The 21896-nt window shown below is 42.4% G+C and overlaps 2 protein-coding genes across 8 annotated transcripts; both read right to left on the bottom strand.

Annotated features, from left to right (window-relative positions):
* Positions 1-1503: 1503 nt before the first annotated feature.
* On the bottom strand, positions 1504-4950 carry LOC120491260 (polymeric immunoglobulin receptor-like). The gene is made up of 5 exons (XM_039688965.2): positions 4842-4950; positions 4358-4672; positions 3876-4160; positions 3454-3780; positions 1504-1711 (listed from the first exon to the last, which is right to left on the bottom strand). The coding sequence occupies exons 1-5, from the start codon at positions 4879-4881 to the stop codon at positions 1539-1541; spliced, it is 1140 nt and encodes a 379-aa protein (XP_039544899.2). The 5' UTR covers positions 4882-4950; the 3' UTR covers positions 1504-1538.
* Positions 4951-9187: 4237 nt separating this feature from the next.
* syncrip (synaptotagmin binding, cytoplasmic RNA interacting protein) lies at positions 9188-21510 on the bottom strand. Of its 7 annotated transcripts, none has more exons than XM_039688955.2 (12): positions 21351-21510; positions 20212-20371; positions 18483-18601; positions 17052-17159; positions 16863-16976; positions 16145-16321; positions 15885-16020; positions 15562-15767; positions 14640-14789; positions 14448-14569; positions 12699-13237; positions 9188-11336 (listed from the first exon to the last, which is right to left on the bottom strand). In XM_039688955.2, the coding sequence occupies exons 2-12, from the start codon at positions 20357-20359 to the stop codon at positions 11308-11310; spliced, it is 1848 nt and encodes a 615-aa protein (XP_039544889.1). In that variant the 5' UTR covers positions 20360-20371; positions 21351-21510; the 3' UTR covers positions 9188-11307. The 7 variants fall into 7 exon arrangements, with proteins under 7 accessions (XP_039544889.1, XP_039544890.1, XP_039544891.1 ...); XM_039688956.2 differs by having other exon boundaries at positions 9188-11333; XM_039688957.2 differs by having other exon boundaries at positions 12714-13237.
* Positions 21511-21896: the final 386 nt, after the last annotated feature.

Genomic DNA, 21896 nt, shown 5'->3' with positions numbered 1-21896 from the left:
CGAAAAATTAAGTTTCTCCAATCTTCCCAAATTCTGATAGAGGGCCATGAGACTTAGACCTGAGTGCAAAAATGGAGGCTCTAGCCCCTTCCAGAGCTGAGATATCGAAACTCAAAAATTCGGCCCGAAAAAAAAACGACAGTGGTACCCCTTACGTTTTTTTTGGGGGGGCGAAAAATTAAGTTTCTCCAATCTTCCCAAATTCTGATAGAGGGCCATGAGACTTAGACCTGAGTGCAAAAATGGAGGCTCTAGCCCCTTCCAGAGCTGAGATATCGAAACTCAAAAATTCGGCCCGAAAAAAAACGACAGTGTTACCCCTTACGTTTTTTTTTTGGGGCGAAAAATTTAGTATCCCCAATCTTCTCACAACTCTGGATTCTGATAGAGGGCCATGAGACTTAGACCTGAGTGCAAAAATGGAGACTCTAGAACCTTCCAGAGCTGAGATATCGAAATTCAAAATTTCGACCAGAAAAAAAAACCGACAGTGTTACCCCTTACGTTTGTTTTTTTTGGGTGAAAAATTAGGTATCCCCAATCTTCTCAAAACTCTGGATTCTGATAGAGGCCATGAGACTTAGACCTGAGTGCAACAATGGAGGCTCTAGTCCCTTCCAGAGCTGAGATATCGAAAATAAAAATTTCGACCCCAAAAAAAAACGACAGGGATGATCAGAGAAGAGCCTGAAAACACAGGAGAAATAACCAGAGAACATGATCACTGTGAGCTAAATATCAAACAGATCGTGGGCATAGCTGGATGTTTGGAGGAGGATTGGTCAGACCAGGGCCGGTTGAATAAACACAGCCATTACGTTAAGACTGTGACTTAGGTACTAATATGACCAACTAGCGGTTAATCAGGGGGCAATCAGTCTTACCTTTTTGCATCAAATTAGATTTTATGTAACTGAGTTAAAAAAGTTGTGAACAGTCTGAAAGAAAAAAACTGATGACGAACTTGTACGACTAGTCTTAGCAGTTTATGCAACCGGCCCAGTGATACTGGATTTTCAGGGTTGCCAGGTCTACGTAACAAAACTAGCCCAATGGCCAATCAAAAATATCCCAATGACCATATCCCATACAAAAAAAATCTAAATATGCCATTCCCATACCTAAAATACATATTTTACACTTTTATGCAATTTGAAAACCACTGTATCGTAGAGATTATAAACCCAGCTCAAAGGCTTCATGCTACCTGTGTAAGTAACAATCGTGCCCCGTGCGTACGGTGCGCATCAGTTGGGGTTTTTTTCTTTTCATATTGATTTATGTATTTATTTATACTTTTATAAATTTCTTTTTGTGTTTATTTATGCATTTATTTATTATTTCTGCAGTTTTGGCATCCCATAACTAATCACACCAAATTGCAGATTCAACTTAATATGCAAATGAGAATGATTAGGTTATTATTGCTATTCATAATATATTAACTGTAAAAAAAAAATATTAAATGAAGTGATTTAAAAATATCATTTTTTTTATTGTTTATTGCTATATTTCATCTGCTGGGGCGTCAGGCCTCCTCACAGGCTACACTCACTGATCACATGTTTGTATTTCAGCACAAGATCACCTGATGTGTTCAGAGACGCCAGTGATGTAGAATTGGGTGACACTTTGACTGATGAGAAAGAAGCAGCAGATGATGATGATGATGATGATGATGATGATGATGATGATGATGATGATGATGTCTCTGAGAATTTGCATAGAAATGAAAAAAAATTGTTTCTAAATGTTACTTTTTTACACCCAGAACTTGACAGCATTTTCTGATGGTGAAGATAAACGTTACAGTACCGATGTCTTTCACACATTCACTACCCATTCACCAGCAGTCATATCACCCTGTAGCCCGAGACTGGTGCCCACTGGAGCTAAACAGGGCTGAGCTGGTCAGTACCTGGATGGGAGACTCCTGGGAAAACCAGGTTGCTGCTGGAAGAGGTGTTAGTGAGGCCAGTAGGGGGCGCTCACCCTGTGGTCTGTCTGGGTCCTAACGCCCCAGTGCACTAACAGGGACACTATACTGTCAAAGAGCACCATCCTTCGAATGAGACGTTTAACCGAGGCCCTGACTCTCAAAAAAATCCCAGGATGTCTTTCGAAAGAGTAGGGGTGTAAATCTGCCCAGTGGCCTCTGTCCATCATGGCCTCCTAAACATCCCCATACTGTATATATATATATATAAACCAACTAGCTGGTGTGTGTGTGGTGGGCGTTCTGGTGCACTATGGCTGCCGTCACATCATCCAGGTGGAGCTGCACATTAGTGGTGATTGAGGAGATTTCCCCTTCTATGTATAGCACTTTGAGTGCCGATAAAAGCGCTATATAAATGTAATGAATTATTATTTATTATTATTATTCCCTAGAATTTAATTTGCTGATACACAGAAACTTTGAAGCTGAGGAATCGCAAACTGTTTGCTTGAGTTTCTGGAACACTGCCCAGACAGCAAACTGACATTGAATCAACGTGGAAACGACGTCTCTCATGACATTGAAACAACGTTGATTTTGCTCATCGAATTAACGTTGAACCAACGTCAGACGCGGCATTCTTCAAAGCTAAATGAAAATCTAAAATTGTTTGCTTTCATAAAGTTGAAACAACGCGTTGATTTCAAGTTGATTTTCCGTTAGTTTTGAAAGAATGACGCGTCTGACGTTGGTTCAACGTTAATTCGATGAGCAAAACTATGTCAGATCAACGTTGTTTCGATGTCATGTTTCCACGTTGATTCAATGTCAGTTTGCTATCTGGGTGGATAATACAGTACAGCACAGTTACTGGACGAGCAACCTTAAACTGTAGTGTACTGGAGTAAAAGTGTGGTAAAAGGACTCACATCAGTACTAAAAACTGCATCCAGATGACCACACCGCCGGTACTAGAGCTAAAAACGGTAATACTGTGCTCGAATTACCACAGTAATGCTGCAACACACAACCCTGCAGTGCACGAGATTAACACACACACAACTAAACACTGCTTTCAAACTGCATCCAGATCTCCAGGTCCTGCATTCACACTGATGGAAAAACAGCCGTTTGCAGATGCTGACAGAGACGTGAAATGAACAATAACTTTACCTCTATAATAATATTAGAGCGTCACATTTATTTAATGAAATAAAGGATAAATCATTCACACACACGCTGTATTGTTTTATTATGTGTGTGGTTTGTGCAGAACAGCATCATTTTTCTACACAAAGCTGCACTTTCACCTGCAATCATACGACCTGCAGTTTGTTTTATACTTCCTCTTTTGAGTTTGTGGTTTAGCTTTGACAGAACATCTAAATGAATTACTAATCCTGTAGTTAAACTTGCTAGAATAGAATCAGCTTCAAACCTCAGTGGTTTTCCAATAGATCTATTTCCAATAGATGCTAGTCATGCTTTAATATCACTGTGAATATCACCCGTACCTGTAATGCTGATCAGGACTCGTGTGAGGAAGCTCTTGTGTCCTTGATCAGACTGAACTCCACACCAGTATTCGGAGTCTCGTTCAGTCACATGACTGATGCTTCCCGTCAGGAGCTGCTGTTCTCTGTCATCATACAGCCGGATCTTTCCCTCATCCCTCCATCTTCTGCTCTCCTTCACAGACGTCTCTTTAGCACAGAGATCCGCTCCAGATCTCCAGCACAGAAACTTCTCATCACCACTGCGGGATTGTGGGTATTTGCAGCTGATGTTCACAGATCCTCCAGCAGAAGCTGATCGACTGATGCTCTTCACACAACAATCATCTGTTTGAGATCCAAATAAAGTGCAGCAATGTTACAATCACCAGATATATTCATGGATTCTGTCAACAATGCAGAAATGACTGAAAGCGGCTCACCCGTCTGAATGTCCAGATCAAACTCAGAGAAGAAACTGTAGCCTTTAGAAACTGTAATCTTATATTTCCCAGAGTCGTTCTCATTCAGATCTCTGATAAACAGACGTAAGAGTCCTGCAGATCTGTCATCATGAACAGAGAATCTGTTGGTCTTTATTACAGAAACACACCGATATGCTGCTGTTTTACAGACGTCTATCACATGGTTCTTGTGTTTCATCTCATATCTGTAGTTTATAATGACGTTTCCTCCTGAATATCCTCTCACAGTCCGGATTTGTTGACCTTTTAAACACAAACCCAGATAATTTGTCATTTTGTTCTCAATATAAACACACATCTGTCACTTTGCACCAACATTTATGAATGCAAGTTAAGATTATAATAAATGTGGTTGATGGCGTGTAATTCCAGTCAGTGTCAGTATCGTGATGTCGTTGTGGAGATCGTCATGAGTTTGAGGATCACAGTCAGTCACTCACCTGTTATAACCTTCAGATTCACTTCAGTGGAGCGATCTATTCCAGTTATTTCAGTTCCACAGTAGTACTTCCCAGAATCCCCTTGTTTCAGATCTCTGATGGTCACAATGAAGACTGCTGATCTTGTGTCGTCATACAGAGAGAATCTTCCAGAAGCAACCCATTTATTTTTCCGAGTCTTGATTAGATCTTTGCACTCTGACCAGTCTCCTTTACAAAAATACTTTTGATTTGCACTATATCCTTCATCATATTTGCATGTGACACGGACTCCTCCTCCTGAATATCCTGTCACACTAATGGAGCTCACGACACCTACAACAAACCAGCATCTTAATACAACACCAATGTATAGTGAAGGGAGAATCATTATACAGGTTATTTCACCATATTAGTTATAGATAAAGACTTTGTTCATTATTGAATCTCTGTTCTGGATCTTCTGATGTGATTGATGGATCAGGGCTTGAGTTCAGATTCTTACCAGGAATCATCAGCAGAGTAAAAGTCAAGATGTTCTTCATTCTTCTCTCTGATTAAATGATCTTCTCTGTCAGTAGATTCAGTTCTTCTGAAGCGTGTCAGTGTGTGTTCAGATTAGTGTTTCCTTCCTTGTGTGACAGACAGAGAGAAGAGAAAAGAGCAAGAGCAAAGAGCGAGAGAGAGGTGGTGGTGGTGTGTGTGTGTGTGTGTGTGTGTGTGTGTGTGTTAGGGGTTAAGAAGAGTTTTTCTGAACACCATTCCTCAGTAAACATCTCATCACACTCACAGAGGACAGCAATCTAGTCTGTATCGACGGTTCCTCTGGAGTCCAATGTCCTTGATCATCCATGTCCAGTGTTGGGAGTAACGCATTACAAAAGTAATACATTACAGTAACATATTACTTTTTGCTGTAACGCAGTAGTGTAAGGCATTACTAATCAATTTTCAGTAATATTTTACTCGTTACATGTTCAGTGAGGCTTGTATTACAGTTGTATTACAGTGAGGCTTGACTTTTAGTTTTAATTGTAAAAATAAAATAAAAAATACAGCAAGATTGTGAGAATGGAAAATGTAAGTAGGCTAAGTTACCTGTTCGTGGTCAGTCAATAGTCACGTGTGGTGTCCAAGTTTGTAAATAAAGGCTGATATATCAATGCTTTGAAAAAGTTGATAAATAAATATATATATAAAAAAAAAAAGGCTGATATATCTGTATAGCGATTTATTTTCTATAGGAGTGCGGTGAGGCATGATTTCGGCCTCTGTGTTCGGGCTGGCCAGTGGAAAAGCGCCTAATGGGTGAGCATGGCATGAAGAAGACCACATTCGTGAGATGGACGTATGCACATTAGGCTATTCGTTCTGTGTTTTCTTTCTAAACAGTTAGGCTGTGTATGGTATCTGTCATGTTTTCCTCACGCAATCAAGTTTTTGATGCGGTGGTGACGTGTTCATGTAGTAAGGGTGGCGATAATAAAGCACCTAAAAGCTGAAAAAGCAGAGATTATGAATATGTCAAATATGCCTATAGCAAGGAGACTTGAATTGTTTAGTAATAAAGATGAAGTTGACGATGCTGACTCGCGATCTTCGCAGTAGGCTAGTGAATGCGAAATGCACATTTCATTTCATAAGCGGAGAGCAGTCTGTTTTCTTTCATTTTGAATTGTTCTGTTTACAAGTAAACATTTCAGTATAGATATATTTTTCAGGTCTGTGGAGTAGGCTATACTTATACGCTGAGTTTCGATATAGCCTATTGGCTATTTATGAGACGCGCACCAGCACGCCCCCGCGCCTTATCTAATAGGCTATTGTCTGCTTTTACTTCTTAAAGGCAACAGACTATGTGAAAGTTTTAAAGCAGTCTTTTAGTGCCAGTTCAGAGCGGTCGTGTCTGTAAATTTGTTTTTTCCTCATAAATGCGAACACGAAATCTAAAATATTCATTTTATTTTAGTTTTCGTGTTCGCATTTATGAGGAAAAAACAAATGTTCTATGGAGAGTTCTATGGAGTTCTATGGAGACTGGAGAGCCAACCCTTCCTCATCCGATTTGCGCAGTGTAGTTAACAGAATTACAAAAAATATATTTTGCCTCCTATTTTTTGTCACGCATGAATGTAGTTACAGCCACAAAGTTAAGTTCTACTTCTGTAGTTATTTTGGTGAAAGTAACTCAAAAGTAATACATGAGTAATGTAACGCATTACAATTCTGAGACAGTAATATTGTAAGGTAATGAATTACTTTTAAATAACAGTAACAAGTAATACCTAATGTATTACAGTTTGGAAGTAACTTGCACAACACTGTCCATGTCTCGCTCCACTCTAGTTCTCCATATCTGCGACATAGACTTATAAAAGTGTGTCGGCTCTGACAGGCTGACTTCCTCTAATTTCCTTAAATAGTTTTTAATACACATTGCCTACATTTATGTTCGATTAACAATTGTATGAGTGGATCTCGCTGGATCTCGTGCCGGAGCTTGTATCATGTTCAGCGGGGGAACTTGAACCCTGAGTTTCAGTCGTTGCCGAAATATGCTGCACTGCTCTCTCCCGAAGAGGTCTACGCCACCTGGGAATTCTCAACCCAGGAATACCAACCTAATTGAAAGAATGCACAGATTTATCCCTCAATCAGCCACATGGCCTCTTCCCCAGCCACCAAAAGAGTATTTGCTGCCTCGAATTAACATTTTCACACTGTGGGCTCGCATCACGGAGGATACCATGGCGGGAAAGTCCCCTTTCGAGAGAAGAGGATTGTTTGAGGTGTTAGAGGTGAGCTCCGGAACCACTCTCCGCTTCGGTCACTCCTTGGCCCTGGGCTGGCTATTTCCAGTCCAGAACACCATCCACCGTTGATCTCTTCCAGCACAGAATCGGCACATCGCCATCAGAGACGGCGGAGGAGGGGGAAGACCTCCAGCCTCATCAAGTGCCCTGAGGCCATGCCCCAGTAGCCCGCTGTTCTTCCGGATGCCGATCCAGAAACTGTTCACTTCACGTCTGCCCAGTCAGAGACGGATCAGGACATGCCCATTCTCAGGGCCATGGGTGCAATGACCGACTATTTGGAGCGTCTGGCTCGGATCCTGGAGAGGCCCGTCAGACTTTTCGTGTCTGCTGTTCCAGAGCCGGAGCCAGTGTCTGCTGTTCCTGTTCCTGAGCCAGTGTCTGCTAGCCCGAACTCCGCCCACACCATTTTTTGGTCGGGAAGTTCGGTCTGGACTCGATCCATTGAGGAGTAATTATGATCCGGCAAAAAACGTTCGGGCGAATCAAATTGCCAGGGTGGGCTTTATATGATGATGGACAGATGATCTGCAAGGACGTAATCATCACGTTATCAAAGTATGTATGCAATGTATGCAATGTAGTTGACTTACTGCGTTGCTCTGATTGGTTGTAGGTTTACCGACTATCCAATTGAGTGCAGAGGTTTTTTTTTCCTGGTTCGGTTAAGACACGCCTCATAATCAAAGCCCAACAGAGCAGTTTCAGACTCATATTCCGACAAGAATATGAGGATGACGAAGTCAGGCTAAGTGTCTGCTGTTCCTGATCCGCAGCCAGGTAAATGTAAACAACCAAGTTTTGCCGCCGGAATCCTAGCAACATGGCGAAGAGGGGAGGGGCTCTGTACCATGACCTCAACTCCTCACTCTCAATAAAAAACAAACTTGACGGGAGAATGTGCACACCTTTAAGCAAACTTTGAGCCGTGCGTACGCACATTCTGGAGACAAAGGGAATTGGCGACACCGATGGTGAGCTGGAGTTAAATGTATTTTTTGTCATGGTCACTTTTAGACCAAAAATCGTAAGAAAATTATTGAGAGTGAGGAGTTGACGTCATGGTACACGGTCCCTCCCCTCTTCGCCATGTTGGTAGGATTCCTGCGGCAAAACTTGATTGTTTACGTGTTGTTAACTCGGTAGTAGAGGAGGTTATCTCATTTCCGCACTGTTTAACCATGCCTGGAAGTCACTGCTGAGTAAAAAAATGCTCCAGTACGTCACATGATACAAATGGAAAACATAGGAACAATGGAATACAGTTTTTTAGGTTACCAGAATGGACACAGCATCAGGGAGAGCACGTCTCTGACCTGACGAGGAGACGCTGCATTGCTTGGTTGGCTGCAATAAGAAAGGACTTTACTTTTGATCTCACCCGAGTCAGTGAGAGCATGTTCTCAGCATTTTCACTTGTGTACGTTCTCTAAAAAAGCTACGAAGTGTAGGTTACCTACTGTGTTGCAAACCCTGAAGTGCATCTTAAATTGCTGCCCAGCCACAGCAGAAAGCCTCATAACTTTCCAAAGACTTGTGGCTTTTAAACTCCTGCATTGTGTAGTAACTTACACCAAAAACAAGATAATTAACGATGTCCATATATGTGCATGGAGGTAAATGGTCCAGGTCTCTGTGCCATTCCCCCGCAGCGAGCTCGTATGGGTCGATATTTTGGATGCCTGAAGCTTCTCCAAATACCGCTGTTTTGCACTTGGTGTGAGCTTGTTCCTGTAAGGTCCCTTTTCTTTCGCCTGATTTTTTTTGCATTGCTTTACTTCATTTTTTTTCTCATATTCGATGTGCGAAATGCTAGAAAATTAAAGAGCTCTGTAATGTTTAGTTGCACCTCTGAAGGCGTTGCCTCTGGCAACTGATAGCGTCTCCTACCATCATGGCCGACCGGCTCAGACCCCGACCAAATCGGCACACAACTCCTCATTCTCAGTTGATCACATTTGCATGGAAACTGGCGTACGTACATTTCCAGCCCATTTTTGCGTACGCACGCTTTATAAATGAAACCCCAGGAGTGTACTAGGAATATAATCACTTTTAATGTCAACCAACTTAATGCACGTTTCCCTGAACAACACGCTTAACATCAGTTCTTGAATAAACAATATAGGAATAATTAGATGTAAAATATTGTCAATTGAACAAGAACCATGTCAGTGAAAATTAAAGAGTGTGGAAAGTGTAATTTTGGAGACTGGTTTGCAAACTAGCTTGATTTCAGTAACTAAAAGAACCACTATATTTAAACTAATTAAAGAAAAACTTGCAAATGCAGTACTTGTGTTTGACAGAGTGGACATTAACAAATAATGAAAACTGAACAAAAGCACAATATAGCAGATACAGCTGCTGAAATTTAAGGCTTTTTAACAAGTGTTACCCAACGCCACAGAGATTAAATCACACCAGAGACAAAACAGCATCAAGCGAGACAGCTTTTCATTTTACAAAATTTATTTGCAGGAATGCAAAAACACTTGTTATGCAGCAGTACTTTTAAAACACCATTTTTTATAAAAATGGTTTGATGGTGATACAGAATTGTGGAGTCAGTCATATTCAAAAAATCCAGTCAATACTTTTAAAGAGGCAAAAGAAAAAGAAACCGAAACATCAACAACGTCCCTTTTAAAAACGTATAAACCCTGTACGAGCACACGAGAGAATAAGTTACCAACAACATGCCCCAAAAAATGATGCATATCTTAATAACCCATCACATTAAATGTGATAAAAAGGCAGCTGCGGTGTGCCCAGCTCAATGACATCATACTCTCGTTACAGAGCTGCTCTGGTCGACCCGGCCTGGCTCAACACCAGGGATGGAGACGGATCCGAGCTCCATCAAGAGGAGAACTGGCAGATCTGAGCTGATCCGGGCTCAGCACCAGCGATGGAGACCGAGCCGGGCTCTATCAAGAGAGCCGGCAGATCTGAGCTGATCCGGGCTCAGCACAAGCGATGGAGAAGGAGCCGAGCTCCATAAAGAGAAGAGCCGGCTGATCCTGGCTCAGCACCAGCGCCAGGGATGGAAACGGAGCCGGGGAGCTGGCAAATCTGAGCTGATCCTGCTCAGCTTACCTTAGAAACCATGCGACTGTGCACATCCAGGTGGCACAGCACACAAAAGGGATGGTGTTGGTTTCAAAAATGATCTAGCGTCCATCAACATGGACCACATGATCTTAAAATAAAGCTTTAAAATGTAATTCATTTAGGGCGGGGGGTCTGAGAAACAGCTAAAGCTTCTCAAAGTAGCTTTTTCCTCAAGTTCAAGTCTTTACAAACAAGTGACCTGTCTTCAACCTGTAACTACACCCTCAGCGCGCAGCCTGACGCTTCTTTAGACTCATCGCATGAGTGTCGATCACATGCCCAGTCTGACTGTCCAGCATCATTACAAAAGGACTATGATACACTAGGTACATTGGCTCTGATGTTGCCCTTGTGCATATGTTGAATATAAAAAGCCCTGCTTGCATTAGGTCTCCGTATGTACAGTACAGATAGGGCAGTTTCAGCCTCCAGGATGAGGTAGTTAACCAACCCTTTCAAAAAAATCCTAAAAAAAAAAATCCTAAAAAGGGTTCAGAAAAGAACCATTTACCCTGGAATGCCTGGTCAATCGCGCCAGGTTGTAACTGAGAGAAAAAAAAAAAAAAAAACGCAAGACTCATATACAAGCTTAACATGTTCATCCTCATGATAAGCTGCAGTTAAAATGCACAAAAATATACAACAGCATCATAAAGCTCCTCCAAGCCACTTCAAACATCTACAAAGTGCAAAATACATGTAACGTTAAGGATAAAACTCCTTTGGGCTACTTGACCTCCAGAAGTAACTGCAAATAGCATTTTCTTTCATGACACAAGGGTTCTGGGACATTCTTATAAACTTAAAAAAAAAAAAAAAAAAGTTTTAAATACAAAAACAAAAGAAAAAACAACACACAGAGAAGAGTCCAAACATGTCTAATGGCGGCTCTGCGTTGTTGATGGCAATCTTGGAGGCAGACGGGAGAAGATATGCTTCCGTAAGGCAGGAACTGAGTCGGACCGTGGCACGGACCTTACCATCATCATCATCATCATCCGCTGGCGTGACCCCACTGAGCTAGTCAGTCTTCACTGGGACATGTCAGGACCAGCCTCGACCCCTTTTCCCTGCTAGCCAGGTAACAAAAGGAACACAAATTAGAGGAGCGTTAACAATGAATACAACACAAAGGAAAAAGAAAATTCACACAAACGACCGCAAGGATGTCAAAGAAAGAGAGAGAGAGAAAGCTAAAGCATTCACTAGAGACTAGCTCTACGTGTTCAGGCATGCAGAGACAGAGGCGAGCACAGGGGTCGGGAGGGTTGAGCAGAAACACAGGAGAGAAGGAACACGCATGCATGGCAGTTTCCCCACTGTTGCTCAAATTTGGGATAATCGTGCAAGGGCAAAGAGAGTTAGAGCTTCCAGCGACAGACGCCTCGTCCGGAAACACGGCGCGTCAAATTGTGCTTTCTGTGGCTTTCATCGAGTTTAGCCTCTGTCCTCGTGGAGTTTCTCTAACAAAACCCACGGCAGTCGAGTACAGAAGCCTCTCGTGTGGAGCGGGAGTGTGTGTTTACACAGAGCTTGAGTGGAGAGAGGATGCGGACCGAGACGAGAGCTCGAGGCATGCAGAGGGAGGTAGCAGCACATGTCTACAAGCAAACCTTTAGTCCTTTTCTTCCACAAGGAGCCATAAATTTGTAGGCAATTTGAAGAGAGAATTTGCCGAAACATGAATTTGAAACACAATTTGAGTTTTTGTACACTGGTGCGTGTATGTTTATTAAAGCAGACAAACAGCAAAGAATACAAGCCAAAATGTAAAGCCAAAAATAAGGATCAAAGTCCTTTTTTTTTCCTTTTCTCTTTTTTTTTTTTTAAATCGTTTTCCCCAAAAACAAGACAAGCTATTTGACTAGTATTATCTTTTGTAACATACAAATAGCAATTTTTTTCTTCTTTTTTTTTTTTTTTACTTTGTTGAATACAAGTTTAAGAGACAGTGTTTTTTTTTCCTTTTCATTTTTCGTTTTTTTGTTGTTGTTGTTGTTGCTGTTACCTACTTAAGACATGAAGAGCAAAATTCCTATGAACATACATGGTACTATAGAGCCAAATAAGACAGATTGAGCACAAAATTGCAAATTTAAAAATTTCAAATCCCGATTTTTAAAAGGTAGGAAACGACTTCCAAAACAAAACATTAAACAAAAACAGTTCGGCAGAAGCAGGTGGGAGTGACTACTGATCGAGTCCAAGCGGATTCTTAAAATATGTACAAAAAAACCCGCCAGGAGGAGGAGAGAGGCAACCGTTAATGGATTTGAGGGCCAATCAAGTCTCTATAAAAAGTTTTGTTTTTTTGTTTTTATTGGAAAGAAAACAAAACAAAACCAAAAAAAAAGAGCCCTACATTCTCTACTTCCACTGTTGCCCAAAAGAATCCTGATAAAACTCCTGGTTGTCAGATTTGTAACCATAGTTACCAGAATGATCGCCACCTTGCAAGGGTTGCTGTGCAATGGGTTGCGAGCCCCAGTTCTGATTAATGGTCTGGCGCCGTTTGGAATCTGGCTGGTTGTAGCCATCAGCTTTGCGCTTGCCTCCTACATTTCCACCGCGTCCACCCCGAGCACCACGTACCCCGCGGCCTCTCGGCAGCAACCCGCCTCTGGTTCCTCCGCGCGGGCCCCGGCTGGCCCCCGGCCCGCCTCCGCGCTGGGGGAAGCCCGCCCTGCCCCGTGGAGCGCTCGCCCCTCGGCCCCGCACCGGAGACGTCCCGCCTCTCGCTCCGCCTCCGCGCCCCCCTCGGCCCCGGGCTGGCGCCTGGAAGTCATCGTAGCCGAAGTACGGGTCGTCGTAGCCGCCCCTGTAGTTATGGTAATCGTAACCATAGTAATCGTAGTAATCTTCGTAGCCGTAATAGTCGGGCGGGTAGGAGTAGCCCCCCCGACTGGCTCCCCTGCCCCGGCCCCTGGCAGGAGGCGGCATTTGAGGAGGGCCGTAGTAGTAGTAATCGTCATACCTGTGCCAGAGAGAGAGCAGAGGCAAGTTTAGGATTACGATCGGCCACACAGAGCGGCTCGCATTAATGACGTCAATCGAGGGAAGGGCTGGGCCTGTAAATCAATGCATCACAATCACATGGTGTACAGTAAGGCAACGGAAGCCGGCAGATTACGGCTGTTTAGACCACGCAGCATCATCTGCTGTTATAAACTAAGCTCAGAACCGATTCGAGAGAGAAATTCATGCATTCTGAAAAAATTAATCATTTCTCAATTCAAGATTCATTGATTTATTCTCCCAGCCCTAACTGAGGGTGTCCGGTCCAGCAGAGTTCAACTAGGGCTGCACGATATTGAAACAAAACGTACATTGAGATATTTCGTTTTTCTAGGATATATATTAAAATTATCTAGTGAAATTTTTATATCTCTACTTGAAATCCATCATTCTAGAGGAGTAAATCTGCATTGAAAATTATAACCAAATCACAAGCATAGATGCATTCGATAGAAGATACTAACAATTGAAGTAAGCAGTTCTTTATGTTTTTCAAGTAAATCTAACAGTATTCAGGGACAGAAATTGAATACTCTAATGTAAAATTAGCCTTCACTGCATAAATGAAATATAACTAATAATTAATACAATTTATATATATATATAAAAAAGAGTGTTTTAATAGGTACAAACGTTATTTTCTCTTGTTGTTTGATCAGCATTTGTGACAAACAGCTGCGGGTTTATTAGGCTACTGTCCCTTTAAGATGAATGCACGGACCTAATATAAATGACACGCATTCGTTTTCTTTCTTTTTAACATAACTGATTTGTGTTTGAGGATTCTCACTGAGACGAGCTCAAGAAAAAGAGAACTGAACTCGGCTGTGTGCGCGGAGAAAAGTCCTCTTGCTGGACTCGACTTAAACACATGCAACTAAACTTTCACCCAATGATGGTTTAAACTTCGCATCACATGCGTTCTGAAACGGGGAAGCTGTTCCGTGGGGATGCCGGATTAACTACGATCCCTGTACATGACATCATACATCCTGCGATGGGACTATTATTATTGATTATTGATTATTATATTATTATTACTATTATTGATCGATATATCGTGCAGCCCTTCTCCAAACATTAAACACCTGAGTCTTCAGGACGCCGTGAAAACCAGCGTTTCGGAGCAGAGATCTGCCGGAGCAGGGCTGTACACCCGTGAAACTCACATTTGCGTCTTCGCTGCTTGACGCTGCGCCTTCCTCTCCTTCCGCTTCTGGTCGGGTGGCTTGGCGAACACGATCTCAATGTGCTCTCCCTCTAAATCTTTGCCGTTCATTTCCGCCAGCGCCTGTGAACGTGCACATCACCATTAAAAACACTTTCGAACCTCATTAAGTGTCGTTCAAAGCGGTTCTCACCTTGACCGCTCCATCCCTCTCGTCGAAGTGAATGAAGGCGTAGTCTTTCAGTTTCTTTACTCGCTCCAGTTTGCCAAACTGGCCGAATGCCTTTTCAAGTATTTCCTCTGTAACACTGTTCGCCAGGTTCCTGACAAACAACACTTTCACCTGGAAGCGGACGAGACGACAACGTGAGCTCCGACAGATCCTAAATATGAGCGTTTAGATTAGAGCCCGACCGATAAAGGATTTTGAAGGCCGATACCGATACAAATATTTGTTTGTTTTAAAATCCGATATATCGGCCGATATTATTATTATTTCAAAAATGCACAACAAAATATTAACAGATTTCCCTAACATTAGTTATTTGTAGTTATTTATGAGTTTTAACTAAAATAATATGATAATGCAGTTTAAAAAGAAACTTGTTTCTATTGTCTCAACAGAACAGAGGAACATCAAAATATATTAAAGTTCTGATAAATAAAATAATAATTAGGCCCTACATTTCCTTATAGTTATATAAGTTACCTTATAATTACAATGTCAGCTTGCTTATCCCATTACCTGCACTTTTTGACAACACTCATGACATGCTTGAAGCGTGATTCATTTTAGAAATATTAATTTATCGGCCATTATAACTGCCGATACCGATATTTTAGAAAATGCCTAATATCGGCCGATACATCGGTCTGGCTCTAGTTTAGATCTGGTGTAAACTGGACCTGGGTGTTTTAGTCACCGGTCACTTCATGCATTTTCTCTGATCTGACCAGGTGTAAACAAGACCAGCATCCGGCTGGAGTGCAGAGATTGAGTTAGCATGAAACACTAGTGCTTCACAACAGCATACACAACCCATCGTCTGCAGTGTCACACGAGAGAGATGCTCATAAACCACTCATAATGAACCTCTCAGTGATCATGTCCTGACCTTCGCCATGACCTCCGGGTCGGGATCCTCGATCGGATCGGCCCACTCGACGGTGACCACGTTGCCCCACACCTTCACCTTCCCGCTCATGAGCCTCCGGCGAGCCTGCGCTGCCGTTTTGTGGTCCTCGTACTCCAGAAAACAGAAGCCCCTGTTCTTTTTCTTATCATCAGGCTGATGGTAAAGGATTACGTCAGTAAGACCCTCTACCACAAAAACAAAAAACAAAAGAAAGAAACATTAAATGCATATTTGAAGAATCCAAGTGAACGAAAACACCGAGATGCGCAGGAACACGCCCTCGTTCTCAGGGCAAAACTCACCCGTGACTTTGGAAAACTCTTCAACAATCTGCTCTTTTGTCTTGCTCTTGGGAATGGAGCCCACAAAGAGTCTGTTGTTGGCCACTGATATACACACGCCAATATGTTTGCCCGAGCGAATTTCGTGATTGTTCCACTGGGAGGAAAAAAACAGATTGAACGGTTGCATTACCAAAGCCTCACTTGCTAAGCAACACCCATGTCTATTACTAGCCAACTACATTTTTCTGGACAAAATGTGACCGATTAGCATCTCTTACTAGCTTGACGGCCTCCTGTGCAGCCTCTTTAGTGCAGAAAGTGAGGAAGGCATAGCCCCTGTTCAGGCCGCTCAGAGGATCCATCATCAGGCGCAGGTCCCAGATCGGCCCGGCCTTCTCAAACAGAGGCACGAGTTCATCTTCAAACAAGTCCCTTGGGATCTTCCCCACGAAGATCTGCAGCGCGGAGAGAACAGATCAGAGCTCGCATAAACACCCCGGCGAGCAATGAGTTCACGAACTTAGCACGTACAGAAGCGGTCCTAGTGCTGAGCCTTGTGGTACGCCACACTGAATCTCCAGTGTATCAGCATTAAACGCATGCACTGAAAGAGTGATTCATTTACTCACTATAATAATTGATTGTGACGCCTGTTAACTAAAACCATAAATTAATTGCTTGAAAAAAAATATACTTAACTTAAATGTAAACTTAGGCAACATTTTCATTTAGTTCATGTACCCAAAAAAACAAAACAATATGGTAGGGTGTTCACAACTAAGCGAATAACACAAGCACTTTGCGGAGAGTATATCGGGGCCTTTGCTGTACAGCAGACACAGCTCTCTAATGCGGGGAGGCTGTCGAGTCAGATCTTAGCGGTAACTGTCATCGTAACAAAGTTACTCCAGCACAGTGTACATAAGTCATCATTTACACAGCCTTTGCGTAATCTAGATCTAGCGCTTCACGAACTCCCAGCACGAATGCGCTTACCTCCGTGCCGACCGAGGGCTGAGCTCCTGTGTAGACGGACTCTGGCGGAGGCCCGCCGTACTTGCGCTGACCTGTGGTGACATCAAGGGTGTAGCCGGTTCTATCAAGCAGAATCTGAAACAAGACCGAAGCGATGAATCAAGAGGCATGCTTTCAGAGGAAATTAAGTGTGAAAAGGTCAAAACCAACCTTAATTTTTGCCTCATCTGGTCCTTTAGTGGAATCTAGAACTTTGGTCCCCTGTTTCTCTCTCTGCCTGTAGGTCTTCATCACTCCACAGAGAAAGGCACTTTTGTTCTGTGTGTGAGAGAGAGAGAGAACCGGTCAGGATTAATGTGCATTTTTTTTATTAAAGGGGTCTTTAAATTCACTTTTATGGCGTTTCCTTGCGTCTTTGCAGAGTGTGGACAACCACCATACAATGAAAAAAAGCCATTCACTCTTTTAAATCCTCAAAAAGCCTAAACACTTAACTTTTAACCAAAGTGTATTACAAACTTTACACAAAAACCGACTTGTGGAAAATGGACATCCAACAACCCCTTTAAGGATTCTTGAGGTGTTGTTTGCTTGTATGAATTTTATTATAAAGCATGGTGCATTGGAACGTTGCAACATGTAGATATGTGTATGTGGAAAGGCTTTAAATAGGGCTGGGTAAAAATATCGATTCATCAATGCATTGCAATTTTTTGCTTCTCAATTCAATATCGATTCATCAAATCCTATGAATCGATTCAGCCATCCAGGCCAGTGGCGGCGCTGTGGGCTACAATCTAGTGAGAACATTCAAGTAAGCCGGGAACTATGGAAGCTTGTTTCCCCCACAGAACGGAAAATAAAAAAGGTAATTGCGACTTTCTCACAATTCTGACTTTTTTTCTCACAATTGGGAGTTTACATCTCGCAATTCTGACTTTATTTCTCAGAATTGCGAGATATAAAGTCAGAAATGCGTGATATAAAGTCAGAATTGTGAGATATAAACTATTCTGAGAGGGGAAAAGGTTAGTCTTTTTTCCCCTTAGAATTGGCCTGATAACTCGCAATTGCAGTTAAGTGTGATCAGCTGTTAAGTGTTATTGTTTACAAAATTATAATATAATATTAGACTTTTTTTGAGTATGCACATTTTGTGCTTCCGTTTACATTTCTTTTATAACTTGAATGTATAGGAAGAAAGAAATATACTTTCTACTACTTAGTTACATGCACTTTAGAGGTGTTGTTAAAGCACTGTACAGTGCTCGTCACAGTTGTGTTTGTATTCAACGCATACAATATTGTACAGTTTATTCTGCGGAATAAACCATGACAGGAAACAAACATGCTGGGGTCAATTTGTTCTTTAACATTGGTAATATGCGCACATTATTTAAAAAGATACTCAGGCACTTAATTACTTGTGTATTTACTTATTATTGAAGCTAATAAATCAATATTGAATCGAAATCGAATTGTGAAATACCTATCAATACCCAGCCCTAGTTTTAAATGCATCTTTTTTTTAGTTTGTGATATTCCACTGCCCTAATATAACCAACCCTTGTGAGAATGATGGTGGTTAACTTTCTCCATGCTTCACCCAAATCTCTCACACAGCCCAGCGAGTGGCCTCACCTGCACATGGGATAGGTCGCTCTCCTTGAACTGGACCAGAACTTGCAGTGCCCCTTCCTCATCGAACTCCTTCAGTGCTTCGATGGCCCTCTCGTCCAGGTCACTGTGCGCCACCAGGCCTGCGGGAAAAAAAACCAGCGAAACCTCAGCGCTGACACGCGACCTCACGGCTGCAGGACGCCTTGCGGCCCGTCCAGTCAGAGTAACCAATATTCATCAGGGGTTCTCTGAGAGAGAGTTCGTGTGTATCATCATGTGGACTGGGCTTCAGCAGTGGCAGCGCAGCTAATGACTTGAGAATACGGGATAAACACTTTTAAAGTAATTTCATCGGCAGATAAGTGTTTCCGTTTAGCCGTTAAGAGTTGGAGCTAACGTTTGCTAGCATTAAAAATAAGTCTCGGCACTGAGAGCCTCAGCTAACATCCTCCATCATTAGTTCTGTCTGATCATTAGACCGGCTTAAAGAACGTGAACGCTATCGAAAAAAGTAAAATAGCTCATACTTTTCTATCAGTAGGTGAAAGGAAAATTGTTAAACACCTTCACATACTCTCAACGTTCAGTAAATATGCATTTATAAAAATTAAAACAAGTCTCTGGACATCTGAAACATTTCCCCAACCTCTTTTACACGTCTTCTGTGTAGCCTGCTTAAAAACAAGAGGACCCTTCTCCGTGATTGACATTTCAAAGTCTGCACGTAAAATTAGCACTATTATCTGGTGTCTCTCCTGATTGAGAAATAAAGTTTATTTCACAGATTTATTGTATTCAATAAGTACAGTATGATTCCAGTCAAAAGCTGGAAAATATGTATTGCCCAGCGTGATTGTAGACTTGGCTAATTTGCATCTCAGGTCCCTAAGCAAGGCTTTTCGAAAACAGCTAAAATAAATTAAACAAAAAAAATATTAATTATTAAAATTATTTAGACTGTATACACTACAATAATATGCACATACCTAAATAACCTATTCCTATTTTTTTAAGGATGCAAAAGTTTATGTGATGTAAAACTTTAAACTCATTTGCCATTATGTTCCAGTTTAAGTGTTAAAAAAAAGAAATTGCCCTGATACGTTATCCAATTAAAAAAAAAAAAAAAAAAATTGAAGCAATTGTGTTGCCGCTGTGTTTTCTCTCTAAATCAGGAGGTCTGATATCACACACAACTGTTGGGCTTTGCACCGGCCACAGTGCTCACGAAGATACTGGCAATCAAACCACGACTACTGGAACAGCACCGCCGTCTCGGACGCTTCCCCACGAGCATTAGCACCTCTCCACATTAATATAGTGATGAATATGAACGATTATCTGGGCAGTCCTCTCGCCCGCTTCACCGTCAGTGATAAGCCGTAGGGGCGCATCACCTGTCCCGCTCCAGACAGCTGCCTCTATTGTCCCCGCACACGCCCAGCTGGCCCGCGTCCCCCGGGACACCCCCCACCCGCCCCCGCTTTAACAACGAGAGCTAATCCCCTCTCCGGATCCGACCAGACACGCTCAATCCAGCCTTTATTTCTGCGCCCGGCGTGTCATCGCGACTCAGCATCATGTAACGCTGCAGTACAGTACCCATTTTGCGGTGAAACCACACAAAGTTGCTAATTACCTGCCAATTCCCTATGCAAGAAAACATATGACACGTACAGTTCAACATGCATTGAATGTGATACAAAAAAGGATGAGGAGTCAATTTGGAAGGGTCCGAGTTTGGGCTTACCTGCTAGGTAAATTTCATCTAGCTTTTCAGCAACTTTTTGTGGTAAACCAGCTTCTAATAAAGTGTTGAAGTGGTCAGAATGGGTAACTGCAGCAGTCGTGTCCATTGGTTCTTCTGTACCATTCCCATTAATATGTTCTGTGGCCATGTCTCCAGAAATCTGTTCAAATGCAATGAGCCAAATTATTGCAGGTTTGGGTAGACAATTACACAAATTAAGTGGGTATTCAATCTTATGAGGATTTCATAAAGTCGGTATTGCAATCTCAAAATCGTCCAGATTGCAATGCTAAATATAGCGATTCATTTACTTACACAGTTAGTCATACATCATCCCAGCAAAAGGCCCACCCAAACCCCTAACAGAAAGGGTAAATCTCACTCCACAAACACTCAGCCCAGATACTTCTCTACAAAGTTTGCACACAGTAAACAAGTGCTGCCAATGTGCCCGTGCGTGATGTTTCAGCCCCCCACTCAACCATCTTCCCTCATTATTAAACACCTGTGCGAGAGTTCACTCTAAACTCAAGGAAAAGACGAAATCTGATGATAAACACCATCCACGACCGCTATCTGTGTGTGCACACACATTAAGCAAGCATTACTGCTAATTACACACGTGCGCGCGTGCAGCATTGGGTCTAGGGCCCTAACTAACACACACCAACAAAATCACCATTAAAACAGCTGCAAGACGACAACGCGTTGCGCAAAACGTACCATTAATGCACATTCCACAGAAATTCCTAGCACAGTTACGAGATAAAAACAGTTTATGGTGTTAAATCCGATTCCGGCGCGCGTCTTCAATCAATGTAACGTTAGCTACATTAGCATTAGCTTACTAACCCAGCAGCGTGACTCATACACAAACATGCTCATACAAACACACACTTAACAAGGGCGAATCTAGTGTGCAACCACACGCTGTAATTACCAATAGAAATACACCGCTGGGGACATATTTAGTCGTTTAATGTGTTATAAAGGCCTGCTCGTGTTGCGCTTGTTTAGCGTGTCCGGTAAAACCCCTCCCCCCGCGCGCGCCCCGCACATTGTTAACGAACACCGGTAAAATAAACGCCTGCGCCGCGAGAAACGCCGCGAAAGCTCGCCCAGCACGGCCGCACGCTTACCTGGCGATGATCTGCTGGTCTGATCGGGTGTGTGTGTCCTGAATATGTGTTCTGGGGGCGGGTAAGTGACTCCCCGGCGGAGCTCCGCTTGATTCCCAATAATGTAAAATGGCGGGCGGCGCTGCTCACGCGCGCGCGCACCCACGGCCGCGCGCACCGATGGGGTTTCCGATGGACCCGATCACGGGCCTTTCACACTACACCAACAAAAGCGCAACAATACACTAAGCAACATTATTTAGGACAAACGATTTAGTCTGCAAACTTCAGCAGTGTCATAAAAAATAAATGGCAAGAACAATGGAATAATTAGGGTAGAAAGTTGTATAGTATTCAGAAGCAAGTAGGAAATGGAAGAAGTGTTTTTAGGAATAGGAAAGAGGATACAATTTTGTCTTGTGTTAGAATAGGGCACACACGATTAAATCATTCCTTGTTAAAGATAGGAAAACATGATCCGGGCAAATGTGTAGGCCTACTGTGATCAGGCAGAAACAATTGAACATAATTAAATGTGAAAAATATGGAAAAGAAAGGTTATACGAT

Source organism: Pimephales promelas, chromosome 13 (genome assembly GCF_988280905.1).
Source record: "Pimephales promelas chromosome 13, fPimPro1.hap1.1, whole genome shotgun sequence".
Lineage (NCBI taxonomy): Eukaryota > Metazoa > Chordata > Actinopteri > Cypriniformes > Leuciscidae > Pimephales > Pimephales promelas.
This window is presented reverse-complemented; position numbering and strand designations above follow the sequence as displayed.

Bases quoted from the DNA above. Each gene is read 5' to 3' on its own strand.
- LOC120491260 (XM_039688965.2), bottom strand. From the start codon at position 4,881: ATGAAGAACATCTTGACTTTTACTCTGCTGATGATTCCTG. The intron at 4,673-4,841 runs GTAAGAATCTGA...GGTTTGTTGTAG, and splicing joins TACTCTGCTGATGATTCCTG to GTGTCGTGAGCTCCATTAGT. The intron at 1,712-3,453 runs GTACGGGTGATA...GCAAATTCTCAG, and splicing joins AGTCCTGATCAGCATTACAG to AGACATCATCATCATCATCA.
- syncrip (XM_039688961.2), bottom strand. From the start codon at position 20,359: ATGGCCACAGAACATATTAATGGGAATGGTACAGAAGAACCAATGGAC. The intron at 16,977-17,051 runs GTTGGTTTTGAC...GTCTTGTTTCAG, and splicing joins CAGATGAGGCAAAAATTAAG to ATTCTGCTTGATAGAACCGG. The intron at 14,570-14,639 runs GTGAGAACCGCT...GCACGTTCACAG, and splicing joins AGAGGGATGGAGCGGTCAAG to GCGCTGGCGGAAATGAACGG.